This window comes from Aspergillus ibericus, assembly GCF_003184845.1.
Source record: "Aspergillus ibericus CBS 121593 unplaced genomic scaffold BO80scaffold_75, whole genome shotgun sequence".
Classification (NCBI taxonomy): domain Eukaryota; kingdom Fungi; phylum Ascomycota; class Eurotiomycetes; order Eurotiales; family Aspergillaceae; genus Aspergillus; species Aspergillus ibericus.
The window spans coordinates 2,500-14,957 of NW_020292173.1; the positions used below are offsets into that span (position 1 = coordinate 2,500).

At 50.1% G+C, this 12,458-nt stretch overlaps 5 protein-coding genes across 5 annotated transcripts; 2 read left to right on the top strand and 3 right to left on the bottom strand.

Moving 5' to 3' along the window:
* Positions 1–894: 894 nt before the first annotated feature.
* On the top strand, positions 895–2,607 carry BO80DRAFT_418934 (aldo/keto reductase). The gene is made up of 8 exons (XM_025718287.1): positions 895–1,147; positions 1,211–1,357; positions 1,430–1,534; positions 1,598–1,794; positions 1,843–1,927; positions 1,980–2,035; positions 2,088–2,233; positions 2,295–2,607. Exons 1-8 carry the CDS (start codon positions 1,079–1,081, stop codon positions 2,468–2,470), a joined length of 981 nt encoding a protein of 326 aa, XP_025569734.1. The 5' UTR covers positions 895–1,078; the 3' UTR covers positions 2,471–2,607.
* A 1,515-nt stretch (positions 2,608–4,122) lies between these two features.
* Positions 4,123–6,745, bottom strand: BO80DRAFT_469390 (Zn(II)2Cys6 transcription factor). The gene is made up of 3 exons (XM_025723009.1): positions 6,639–6,745; positions 6,019–6,563; positions 4,123–5,967 (listed from the first exon to the last, which is right to left on the bottom strand). Exons 2-3 carry the CDS (start codon positions 6,460–6,462, stop codon positions 4,201–4,203), a joined length of 2,211 nt encoding a protein of 736 aa, XP_025569735.1. The 5' UTR covers positions 6,463–6,563; positions 6,639–6,745; the 3' UTR covers positions 4,123–4,200.
* A 453-nt stretch (positions 6,746–7,198) lies between these two features.
* BO80DRAFT_368813 (NAD(P)-dependent alcohol dehydrogenase) lies at positions 7,199–8,425 on the bottom strand (the record flags this gene model as incomplete). Its single annotated transcript, XM_025716357.1, has 3 exons — positions 7,199–7,474; positions 7,559–8,091; positions 8,158–8,425. 3 exons carry the CDS (start codon positions 8,423–8,425, stop codon positions 7,199–7,201), a joined length of 1,077 nt encoding a protein of 358 aa, XP_025569736.1.
* A 380-nt stretch (positions 8,426–8,805) lies between these two features.
* BO80DRAFT_316199 (GroES-like protein) lies at positions 8,806–9,423 on the top strand (the record flags this gene model as incomplete). Its single annotated transcript, XM_025715073.1, has 2 exons — positions 8,806–8,967; positions 9,004–9,423. Coding segments are annotated over 2 exons (582 nt in total), but the record flags the coding sequence as incomplete, so codon positions are not given.
* Positions 9,424–10,581: 1,158 nt separating this feature from the next.
* On the bottom strand, positions 10,582–12,249 carry BO80DRAFT_418942 (MFS general substrate transporter; the record flags this gene model as incomplete). Its single annotated transcript, XM_025718288.1, has 3 exons — positions 10,582–10,724; positions 10,778–10,822; positions 10,887–12,249. 3 exons carry the CDS (start codon positions 12,247–12,249, stop codon positions 10,582–10,584), a joined length of 1,551 nt encoding a protein of 516 aa, XP_025569738.1.
* Between the last annotated feature and the right edge of the window lie 209 nt (positions 12,250–12,458).

The window sequence follows — 12,458 nt, forward strand, 5'->3', positions numbered from 1 at the left end:
ATCGGGTGTCTCATTTACAGTGTGACCCGAACCGACTAATTATCTCTCATCCCCAATACGCAAGGAGGGCAGTTATGAATCAGGAGTGAACGCGCAGAGAAGGTCTTTTGCTAAACCCCTCAGTTCAGATGAAATCGCTAGCCCCATAGCTTTAACATACTTTCAGAATGAGTACTTATGTCCTTAGAGTTATTGGCATTATACTAACCTGGTGTCTCTCCTTAGAGCCGGTATTGCCCATCTGCTAATCGTCTTTCTTTGCCTTCTATAACGACTGCTGGTTGGGTTGCCTGTGTGGTGGAACAATTTGTGGAGGAACACTGGCAAGAAGCGAATGATTTTGACGGAACATGATCCTTTACATACTTGATGACTGTATTAAGAATGATTGAATGGAAACCACACAGCTAATACTGAGGCTGATAGTCTCCAGAGCACTCCTGGCCTTCAGTCTCTTTGGTAAGTTCCTGTTTTCTCTCCTTTGCTAGTGGCTATTCTCTTACTTTCTTTTAGCCACATGGTGCTAATTAATATGGCTTACAGTCAGTCCCCCACTATGATCTATGCTAGGTTGTCTTGGTTCATATTGGGCACCGCCAGTGAAAAGCTCCATCGAAGGGTCTTCTACACACCACAAATGCCATTCTCTATGGATCCAGCCTACACAGGCTACTTGGGTTCCTTTGATACTGTAAATTTGCTTTCGATGGTCCGTGTCCACTCAACGACATCTAACATTACATCCACCATACTGTGGAGGTCCGGAAAAGCGCGCCGGAAAAGCGCGCCGGAAAAGCATCCGGAAAAGTACCATGCGCCATTTCCGACCATGATGACGCCATAGTATATATATATCTGTGGCTTCTGCGACTAACATCCTGTACTAAGTGGAGATAGCTATTCACCGAAGGTTATTATTCCTGAACTTATTTTACTGACCGATCTACCATACTCTCCCAGGTTGCGTACCACGTTCAATCTCGACTCGATCAGCCCACTCCTTCGTGGTTGGTCTGGCCATTCTTTGACTATTTCTATCTTATTCTTCCAAAAAAGCCTCGGCATCTAGTCCATAGCCATGGCGTTGGGACGCAGCTTCAAGCTTAACACAGGCTACAACATGCCCGCCATCGGGCTAGGAACATGGGTACGCGAACGTCAATCTCACCAGTACACACATAGAACCACTAAATGACACGGAATCCAATAGCAATCGAAGAAAAATGAAGTCCGTGAAGCAGTCGCTGCAGCTTTGAAGGGCGGCTATCGTCATATCGATGCCGCCGCAATTTACGGCAACGAACGGGAGGTAGGCGATGGAATTAGAGAATCTGGGGTTCCTCGTGAGGATATCTTTGTGAGTATTGACGTATTCTGCGTTTATAGTCTGCTTGAAAAAGTCGACGCGAGCTAACCTCGGGGTACATAGCTGACGAGCAAATTGTGGAATACCCACCATCACCCCGAAAATGTCGAAGCTGCTGTGGACAAAACCCTTGCAGATCTCCAAACGGACTATCTTGACCTCTATCTTGTAAGTTGGACGGATTGCGCTAGTCCAGCATATTGGGGTGATGCTAACCACCCGTTCTGTCAGATCCACTGGCCAGTAGCATTCAGTTACTCAACCACGACCAACCAGCCAGTCAATGAGCAAACGGGCTTGATCGACGTGGTGGACGTGCCGATCAAGGATACATGGGCGGCCATGGAGGAACTTGTGGCAAAGGGAAAGATTCGCTCCATCGGAGTTAGCAATTTCACTCGCGGTAAAATCGAGGAGTTGCTGAAGACGTGAGTGTGCATGGTACGTGTCGAGGAGAGCTAACTGACATATCAAAGAGCCAAGATTCCTCCGGCCGTCAACCAAATCGAGGCACATCCGTACCTTCAACAGCGGGATCTTCTAGAGTGGTCAAAGGATAAGGTATGAATGAGAGGTCTGTTGGGAGAGTTCACGCTGATTGATGCATAATTAGGGAATTGTTGTCGCCGGGTACTCTCCTCTGGGTAACAACATATACAATATTCCTCGGTACGTGACCCATCTCTACCTGAGTTGCACAGCAGACTGACAGACTATAAAGAGCGGTGGATGATCCCCTTGTGATCGAAACAGCCAAAGCATTGAACAAAACCCCTGCGCAAGTCCTGATCAGCTGGGCCGTACAACGGGGCACGGTCGTCCTCCCCAAATCAGTCACCCCGGAGAGAATCCAAAGTAACTTTCTCGGTATGCAGTACCCTTTTCAATGGAGAATTCCTGGTTAATTGTGTCCCGTGAATTGCATCAGATTTCATCCTCCCTGAAGATGCTTTCGACGCCATTCAGTCCCTGGAACGACACCAACGAATGAACTTCCCAGCCCGGCTAGGCGTCGATATTTTCGACGAGGTAGGTGAGGAGAGTGCCAAAAAGAGTGCATTGGCGTGGGCCGAGGAACAGAAAAGGTTGAAAAGCCAGATCTAGGAGAGCCCTGCTAGATTCTCGGTCCCATATCAGGTCAAGCTAAGTCATACTTGACTAGTCTTAAAGGCCGCCAAGTGTGTCAATTGCTATGTAGTAGCTTCATTACTCTCGCAAGAATAGGACGCACGTATCTCAAGCCCTATACCTTTTCTGCATTAAGCACCGCGGAAAACCATACGTATGGAAGAAGGAAAGGCCGCAGAGCTATCTACAAGAGAACTAAAATCTCACAATAAGATGTATCCAATTATCCAATTGCGAATTACTATCCTCTACCGTGCCATCCCTGCCTCCAATGCCTGTATCAAACTTGCTTGTTACGTCTGGTATACATGCACACCGCGGTTCAATCTCATTGTGCTTAATACCCTACACACACAGGGATATTGAGAAATGGTGATATTTGTGGCCCTTGAACAGGCAATGCTATGCCTAGTATAAGCATAAACATAAGATACACAACAACAACAAAAGGACATGATGAGATCAACATCATCGAGTTTGGCACTTCCGAATAATCAGCGAAGAGAGACTGAAAGAGAAAGTGAATTTTGTCATGAAGTAGTTTCACTGCAGTGTGTTTGTTCCTGTTAGACTGATTTGCTTGCTTCTCGTTTAGGAAATGCAAATGCAAACGTTAAATGACAGCCTGGATTGACAGGAGTATAACACCATTGTCCCGGATTGGTATTCTTGGCCTTCTCTCATCAACCTACGTCTCGAATCCATCATCAAGATGACTCTATAACCCCGAGTTAGTTTGAGATCTCAGAGCCACGTTGAATCCATCATCAAGATGACTCTATAGCCCTGAGTCATATAACTATCTCAGAGCTACGTTGAAATTTGAATCCAGCAGCTAGTGACCATATCTCCGAGTGATGCGTCCCCTTCTGTCATACCAGCCAGCTGAGTCCACTTCCATTCCCTCAGAGATTATTAGTCACAGGCTTACCATGGTTCTTGAAAGACCCTCACTATGAATTCCAGATTACTGAACCATGATACTGACCCAAAGACTCTACCCAGCCACGATATGAGACGCCAAATCAAAGCCAAGCCATATCCCACAAAAGACCACAATTAACAAAACAATACAACATTTCGAGAACTTCCCCCCTCCATGCCACTCACCCACGTCGAAGATGCCTCCCCTACGTGAAAAGCCGCCAGATTACGCACCGCAATACAAAATAACACTATCAAGGTTGGAAATCATAAGGCTAGATGGAGGTGCTGAGAGAAGGGTAACACTGGTATTTGGAGATGGTTCTGGGTATATTGTATCCCTTCTTTCCGTACGAAGGACTGCAAAGGATCTTTCTAGAACTCCTGGGGGATTATTATTATAAGGATAAGTCCCCGTGCTGCAAAGAGGGATGAGGGGAGGGTTATATCTTCGACGGGATGATCAAGCGAATTCGTGATGGGGTCTGGGTTGGCTTCGGGTTGTAGCTTCGTTATGTAGACTCGTAAGAAGGGGGTTGCAAGGTATAGGTAGGTCATCGGGAAGTTGAGTGTTGTGATATTGTTGTTTTCGTATTTCTTTCATTGTAGAGGTGCTATAGAGTTGAGTACTCCTAAGTTGTCTGTTTCATGAAGACATACGCAAAGATCATATTATTTGTAAGAATGGATTCAGAGCAGATATGGGCTATGAAATGTAGACTTACGGGAGATCGAAGTATTTCTAAACCAGGGCGGCTACACGCAGAATAAATCCGATCCGTCTACTCCCTCAATGCCGTGTATTGCATCGTTCCCCGCATCAAGTTTTCAAAAAACGCCATGTCCACACCCTGAAAGGCCCAATCTTCTGCTCCCGCTGTTAAACCCGGGTACAAGTACTCCGCCGGGAGACTGACTCCGCCCGTCGAGATATGGCTTTCTTGCGTTGTACTTATCGGCTGCGCGGCGGCCAGGGAATCCGGGTGATCAGCCATATTTTGCCCATGACCACCAGCCGGATCTCCCGTTTCTCCCACAACGGGACTCTCTTTCGAGACGCCACCCTCGGGCGCAATTTTCACCGTCCCAAAGTACGGAATGCGAATACGGAGCACGCTCCCAGTCGGGCCGATTCCTGCTGCCGGCTCATCATCGATACGTACACTTTGTGTCCTATAGATGCGTCCTCTGGCTGCCTCTGCTTCAATGCCTAACAATCGACGAAGTAGGTCGGCACTCCTGGCGCTCAACGGATCTTGGCTCACGCGGCCGAGCTGGTCCATGCTCGCAACGGCCTGCTCCACCATCGCGCGGTCGCCCTGTCGCTGGTGAGCGAGCAGGTTCAGCTCCTCCGGGGGTCGTGCGTGCTGCCGCAGGTGGGCGATAAGTAGGAGGAGCGAGGCTATTAACGCGAAGAAGTCCACCGCGCGACAGCAGTAGGCCACGCGGTTGAAGGCGCGGAAGGCAATGAAGCGGGAGAGGATTTCGCGGGATGCGTTCACGCATGTTGATGCGCAATAGTTGTGCATTTGGGTGGTGGAGGCAAATTGAAGCATAAAGGGGAGATGGAGTTGGTTCAAGAGGTTGAAGTGGTAAACCTGAGTGACAAGCCGAAGCATTTCCCAGAATTCGATGGTGGGGTCGCCGTTCGTGCTGGCCAGGTTTGGCGCCAGCCACCACCCGCTAGGCATTGTCTGGGCTATATCTTGGAGCTCCAGATCAATCTCTCGGACGGTAGACATGTTGTAGGAAGCCGGGTCGGCATCGTTACGTTCCAGAATGCGTGAGGCAATGGCACAATGTGTACGTTCGAGTCGGCCGAGGGGAGTGTCGTGGGCGAGGGCCGCGTCGGCCGCCATGCTGCGATCCAGTGAACCTTGAGGCAGACCCAGCATGAGGCAGAGAAATCGGTCAGTGTAAACAATGCGGTACCATAAGAAACGCGCATTGAATTTATAGTTGGGATCGAGTAGCCGGAGCGAAGGGGACCCTCCCGGACGGTGAATCCCCATCAGCTGGGCGAGGGCCATCGCCCGCCGGAAGGCAATCCAGGCCGGGCGCAGGTTTCCACAGTTAGCCTGGTAGATACCTTCTAGCATAACGCATGTCAAGCCTTCGACCGTGTCTAATAGTTCCTCATGGGTTGTCACCAGGCGGATAGCCGTCTCGGCAAGCCGCTTCATCATCGCCCGTGGCGGCTCTGACAAGGCCTTAACTTGCTCTTTCGATTTCTCTAGATCCATGTATTGCAAGACTGTTGCAACAATGAACATATATGTGGCTAGCTGTACCGGATGGGATTCAGGACCAGGTACGTTGTTCATGCTGGAACAGTTTAGACCGTCACGTTCCAAGTCCGGATAAGGAACCACCATGACTCTGCTAAACGAAATGGACGCGTGAGCATGCACCTTCCAGAGGACTTCCATATCCTCACGCGACGGTAAGCTGGCGTGCAATGCCTGAGAGACCTTTACATATCTAGCAGGGACACTAGTCGATTGATGTGACATTGGAGGCGCATCCGAGTAGTCCCAGTCGAGCCCGTCCTGAAACACTGGTCAGCACATGGAGAAAACGCCTGCACGGGTGTTTCATACTGCCGAGGGTTCTAGTGAAGCCGGTATCTGTGAGTTTCCTGCAGCATTGGTGATAGAAGTGGAAGCAGAAGTACAACTGGGTGAGAACGTCCTGGTCGGCGTCGGTGTGGTCGTTTCTGTCGGCCCATCGCTCCCGCATCTCGACGCAATGCTGCGAACGGGGGTATTCTTAACAAGCTGATTGACTAGCGCTTCGACACGGCCAATGCGGTCGCCAATGGGCTGCCCCTCCTCGCCGACCTCGTCGGGGAACTCTTGACTCAGGCATTTGGACCCTCGTCGCTGACATCCGATACAAGTTGCATTTGATTTCGCAGCGAAGGTGCAGCGGATCTTCCTGCGCTTGCATTCCCAGCAACTGCTTGTCCCTTTGCGAATCTTTCTCCGCTTAGCAGGGGGATCTAGGCCCACATGAGTATTGACACCGGAAGACCCCGTGGCCATTGCAAGGTAGCGGGCTTGGTGCGGATTGTGGTCGATCGGCCAAGATTCACATCGAGGATGATGCGAGCGAGGCTATCTTCCTCCGCCGAAGCTCGGTGATCCTGCGCTTTCTCCGCCGTGTCAGCACGCTGACTAATTAGTCGATTTTAACAGATCTAGAATGAAATGGAAGATACCCCGGAGGTGATCAATTGATCGAAGTATGCTGTATTTGTACGATAATTTGACATTCATGTGTAGTGTTGAGATGTGTCTGAGCTGTGTTTGAGTGGCTCAAAGCTGGCGTGGTGCGAAGGTTCTAAATGGCACTCGTCAATGGCTCCAGGAAGGTTGTATGCCTGGAGACTGTGAGTTGCCAGCAGAGAAACATCGCGAAGACATGATGAACGATACTAGGAATATTGTTAAGATGGTAGACTGAATCTCGTCCAATGACTTGCTACGTTAGAAAGGGAAGGAAATCCCAGGGTGAAGATGGGACACGATCACCTGACTTCCCAACCATGATTCGATGATGGCTCAGCTAAATAAACGCGAAGACTTAGTGAAAACCATTTGCTGCTGGATGGCGGTTAAAGTGCATCTGGATAGAATGCTGCCCGTACATTGCCAGCCAGGAGGACTAGATCACCAGTGCAGTCCACGAGTTGAATGACTCCAACTCCATCCATCCAAAAACCGGAACTCCTTATCCAAATTGTAATTTACTTCCTATTGCTCTTTATTGCAACATCATCTAATCATCCAGAATCTGCACCTTAATGGCCCCAGAACTAGGGTTACTAGCAGTAGCAAACGCCTGTAGCCCGTCCTCCAACTTGTACCGGTGCGACACGAGCGGTTTGAGGTCAATCATGCCTGCAGCCACTAGACTAATTGACTTCGGGTAAATGTCATGGTACCGATATTGGAATTTCAGGTTGATTTCCTTTGCCGACATATGCATAAAGGGAATGTTCTGGAAATCTTTCCCGACGCCGATCACAAACACAGTACCTCCGAAGCGCGTTGCCTAATAAAACCAGTATCAATTAGCGGTCGGTTAGGAATGATAACACGCAGCTTTTTATGATATCGGAAAAGGGAAAAGCCTCACATAAATCCCAGCATGCACGCTGCTCTCTACACCCGTACACTCCATCACGAGCTTGGCTTCCTGCCCAAGCTCCTTTATAATCCGCTGTCCGAGATCCGACGAACTCTCTCCCTTCTCTACCTTTACCGGTCTCACACGGGGTACCAGCTCCTTTGCCTTGGCGAGCCGATTTTCGTCGAGATCGGTTATAACGATGGGTTCGGCACCGGCTGCATTGGCAGCCAGCAAGGTAACTAGGCCTATCGGGCCAGCACCGCAGATAACCAATGGATCAGCCAGTCGCAACCCCGAGCGGTCAATTCCCGCCAATGCGACTGTCAGTGGTTCCAGCAGTGAGCCCTCCTCGTAGGTCACATTGTCGGGAATTTTATGCAGCCATGCCTCGGGGTGGGCATGGTATCTGCGTAGTGTACCGTGATGTGGGGGAGTCGAGAAAAACACCACGTCTGGGCAGGCATGGTAGAGGCCGGTCCGACAGAAGTCACAGGTGGCTTTGGAACAAGGGACACCGCATTCCATAGCAACTCGATCACCTGCAACACAAGGCTCGCTATATCAGCACAGGAACCATAATTATTTCGCAAAGAAGGGATAGTTACCGGGCTTGAAGCGCGTGACAGCCTCGCCGACGTCTAGGACCACTCCGGCACTCTCATGGCCGAGACCGTTGTCGCCGGTCACAATCATCGGTCCGATGTGTCCATGTTTCCAAAAGTGTACGTCAGAGCCGCAGATACCGGTGGCGCGTACGTGAACGAGGCATTCATTGGGTGCGAGCTTGGGAATCTCGCATTCTACCAGCCGCAGGTCATGAGCTGGGCTGGTATGGATAGCGTAGTTCGAGGGCTTTTGTTGAAGAACTTCCATCGTGTTAGCTGTTGGATTTGTGGTTGAGCAAAAATTTGTACCTGACGAGAAAAAAGCGCGATATTTATGTGCATCTATGGATCACATTGATTTCATTGGAGACGCAACCTTGAGGTTCTTGGATTGTGAACGGTGTTAGCACCGAAACCGCGGGGAAAGATGGCGGACGATGGATAAGGCGGGGTGGATCGGCCGTCGGTGGTAATTCCAGGAGCGCGGGGCCGAATGATTGGCTCGGAGGTATCGCCGGACCAATCACGATGCAGACCTCAATCTACGAGGCAATTTCCATAAGACTTGCCCGACGCAATTGAAAGAAAGTGCAGCTTAGTAGTAGAGAGATCGCCAGCAGCAACCAGCGTATCACCACGTCAATTGAGCAACCCTCAATAAACCGCGCCTTGGTCCTCCACCCAGGAGGCACATTCAGCTACACCGAGCGCGATATCCCAACTATTCAGTCTGATCGGGATGTACTCGTCCGCGTCGTAGCAACCGGCCTCTGTGGCTCAGATGCATGTGATCGTCTTTCCGATATCATCGTGAGCATTGACCTCTAATACTCTACCTCTTACCAGATTCACTACTGGCAACATGGAAAGCTCGGTCGCAATGAAGTCAAACAACCCCTCATCCTCGGCCACGAATCCTCCGGGGTGATTGTGGCCATAGGGAGCAAGGTGGACGTACTGAAATTCAACGACCGCGTAGCCTTGGAGCCTGGCATTTCCTGCAACATCTGCGCGCATTGCCGCAGCGGACGCTACAACCTGTGTACATCGATGCAATTTGCCGCCACCCCTCCCGTCGACGGAACCCTTTGTACTTATTATCGAGTCCCCGCACAGTGCTGCTACAAGCTCCCCGCGCATGTCTCCTTTCGAAATGGGGCGCTAGTCGAACCCCTGAGTGTCGCGGTGCATGCCTGCCGGCTCGGCGGCGATATGCAAAATCGCAATGTCGTTGTCTTTGGCGCTGGACCCGTGGGACTGCTCTGCTCTTCCGATCAATGGTCCGTAGATAACAGTCTTGATACCCTTCCTGCCGGCAGCATTCTGAAAGGCCTCCTCCGCCTTCTCAAAGACATATTCATGAGTTACCAGTCCATTAACATGAACCTGACCAGAGCTCAGCAGGCCAATGGCCAGCTCATAATCACCTGGTCCATAACGAAAACTACCTTTGAAGACAATTTCTTTATCACAGACCATGCCAACTGGGAATGTCACGCTGGGCTTTCCGAGTCCAACTTGCACAAACGTTCCCCAGCTGACAGAACCTCAATGCCGCATGCCAGACAAGCTTCTGCCCCAGTGGCATCGAGGACAACATCAGCACCCTCTGGTAGCTCTGTGGCATAATGTAGCTGGTCCGCATTGCTACTATCTCCCTGGGCAGTTTGCATCTGATACGTGTTCGTTGCACCATACCGGCGCGCACATTCCAACCTCTCTTCCACAACATCAATAACAACCACCTTCACGGCTCCAAACGCACGAGCTACAGCAGCGATCTGAGGATAGGATAGTCATTAAAAAACATAATCATAAAGACAACTTGTGCAAGACTTTGGTGAGACGGACGGCATTGTAGCTGAATATGAGATGGTGTTCCCGCATCGGATAGAGTAGAGTTCGAGACAAGAAGATGGAAACAACACTGGAACAATATGTGATGAATTGACATCTACAAATCCCTGAGGATGGATATGTAGGAAATACTTACATAGATAGGCTCGTTCTTTATGTTATCACTTGTTGAGACATGCCATATTTCTACCTAGGGATATATTCCTTTTGGCCTACGTGGTTCTTGACATCACTCAAGACCGTGTTTTCCGTATAACGAATCCATTTGACTAAGGCTTTTTCCACCTGCTACTATAGTTTGACCCGCCAGACTAGCGCATGAGAAGGAATCTGTTGAGGGAATTACAATGAGCCACGAAGTACCCACTACAACGCATGTCCCATAGCAGTGCCCACAGGACTCTGTTAATGACGAAACCAGGAATTTACCACAAAGTCTCAAGTCCTGGAGACTCTTTGATGAAAACTCCTCTTTCCCGTCTCTGACCTAGGTTGGTCTCTTAATGAACGACTGCCAGATGCCCTTCGTTCCTTGATGTAGTTCGACTCCACCATTGTCCTAGTCTATCATTGCATATTTCCTTCCATCATGTGGTGCATATCTGCCCTCGCATCTAGGAGTTTCTGGGCAAACGGCGATCGCTTGCGAAGTTCGGGGCCGTAGAAATATATGATGTAGACGGTTGCAACGAGGAGGGTGGAGATGCAGACTATAATCAAATCATCAGGTTGTATCCAATCTGCCACTACCTATAAGACTTACAGAGAATGGTTGATGCGTATTCTAGATGATACTTGCCACCGATATCTGGCAGAGCTACTTAGTACCACAAGGGGGCAATATAGGCGCAACTCGAGGATGGAGAACATACTTTCATAAAACGGCGTCGCAGGGACTGTCAAGATACCAGCCAAAAAGTCCCGAGCCCATCCATTGCCACCGGTGGCCGATGCCGAATAAGGCCCATAAGCACAAATCATGTAATCAATTGTGGCCATGAAGATACTGAAGTTAGCGATACCGACCAAGGCTGAGAAGAACATGCTGCCAATCCAATGAACCTGAGGAAGACTAGTCCACGCAAAACCGATCATTCCAATGGGAAGGCACGGGGCTGTATAGAGAAGCCACCAGAGTCGAGACTCATACTGAGCTCGCTCGTCATTGGGTTTCGTACGGCGCTCGTGGATGTTGCGTTTGATCACTGGAATGACCATGATCCAAGTAATAACATAGCCTACCATGATAGGGAGAAAGGACAGACCAACTGCGACCGTACCAAAGTTCCATTGTGCGTATACCAAACCGAAGGATTGAATAAAAATGAAAATCAGCGCGTCGGTGAAACCGCTGAGGAGGGACAGGCACAGCACAATGGGTTCGGTGAGTAACATGCGAAAGGGGCGGAGCCACGTGTGGAGGATTTCTTCCCCCGAGAACCGGTCTAGAAGGGGGGTCAATTCACTGGGACCGTACACATTCTCCCCTTTGGCTCTTCGCCGCTTAGCAATCCGGTCGATCATGACAGAGGTTCTTGTCTCCGGCACAAGAACCAAATGGGCTAGCTGGACGAAGCCACCAAAGATCAGTTGGATCCAGATGTTCCATCGCCACGGGAGGTACTCTTCCACGAAGCCTCCAACGACCGGTCCAAGAACCGAACCACCCACAGACGAAAACACTACACAGGCAACTGCATACTGCTGGTCGTCAGCCTCCCAGAGATCGGCTATCATCCCTAATGTTACGGAGCCTCCAGCCGTGCAAAGTCCCCCCAGCGCTCGACCAACCATGATGGTGGCAAAGTTGGGTGCAATCCCGACAGGTATCTGCCATATGTTGACCAGAAACAGGCTGAGTTGAAGGATAGGTTTCCGACCGACTTCCTCGCTCCAAGGGGCCCAGAGCTCACAGCCGAATGCGTATAAAACAAGAAAGATCATAGCACCACAGCGAGCCGCCTGCTTGCTCACACTAAACTCCTCCGAGATTCCCGAGATAGCATTGGAATATAAGCTGGTGTTAAAGTTCATGGAGGTCTGCACGAGGAAGATAACGAGGATGATGGTCCACTTTTTGGCAGTGGGGAACGAAAACCCCAGCTCGGAATAGCACTCGGCCTCAGTGAGAATTCGGGGGTTCGATGCTATCTCGATCTGGTCACAGGTAGGCTGGGGGGCATCCTTCCTGTGACACGCATTGGGAATGCCCGGCGCTTGTTCAATGGGTGACATGGTGGTAAGTCTTTTTGATATTGATGGGTAGATATAAAGTCTCTGAAACAACAGGGAAGGGACCCAGGGAAACATAGCAGAGAAGAAGCAGGAGCACACCATGTACAAAAACAAGCAGCATTTTATATTACCCCAGAACCCCAGAGCCAAGCCCCCGCACTGTCAGTCAGCTCGGAATTCTGTCGATTTCTGCAATGGGCTCTCCTCGA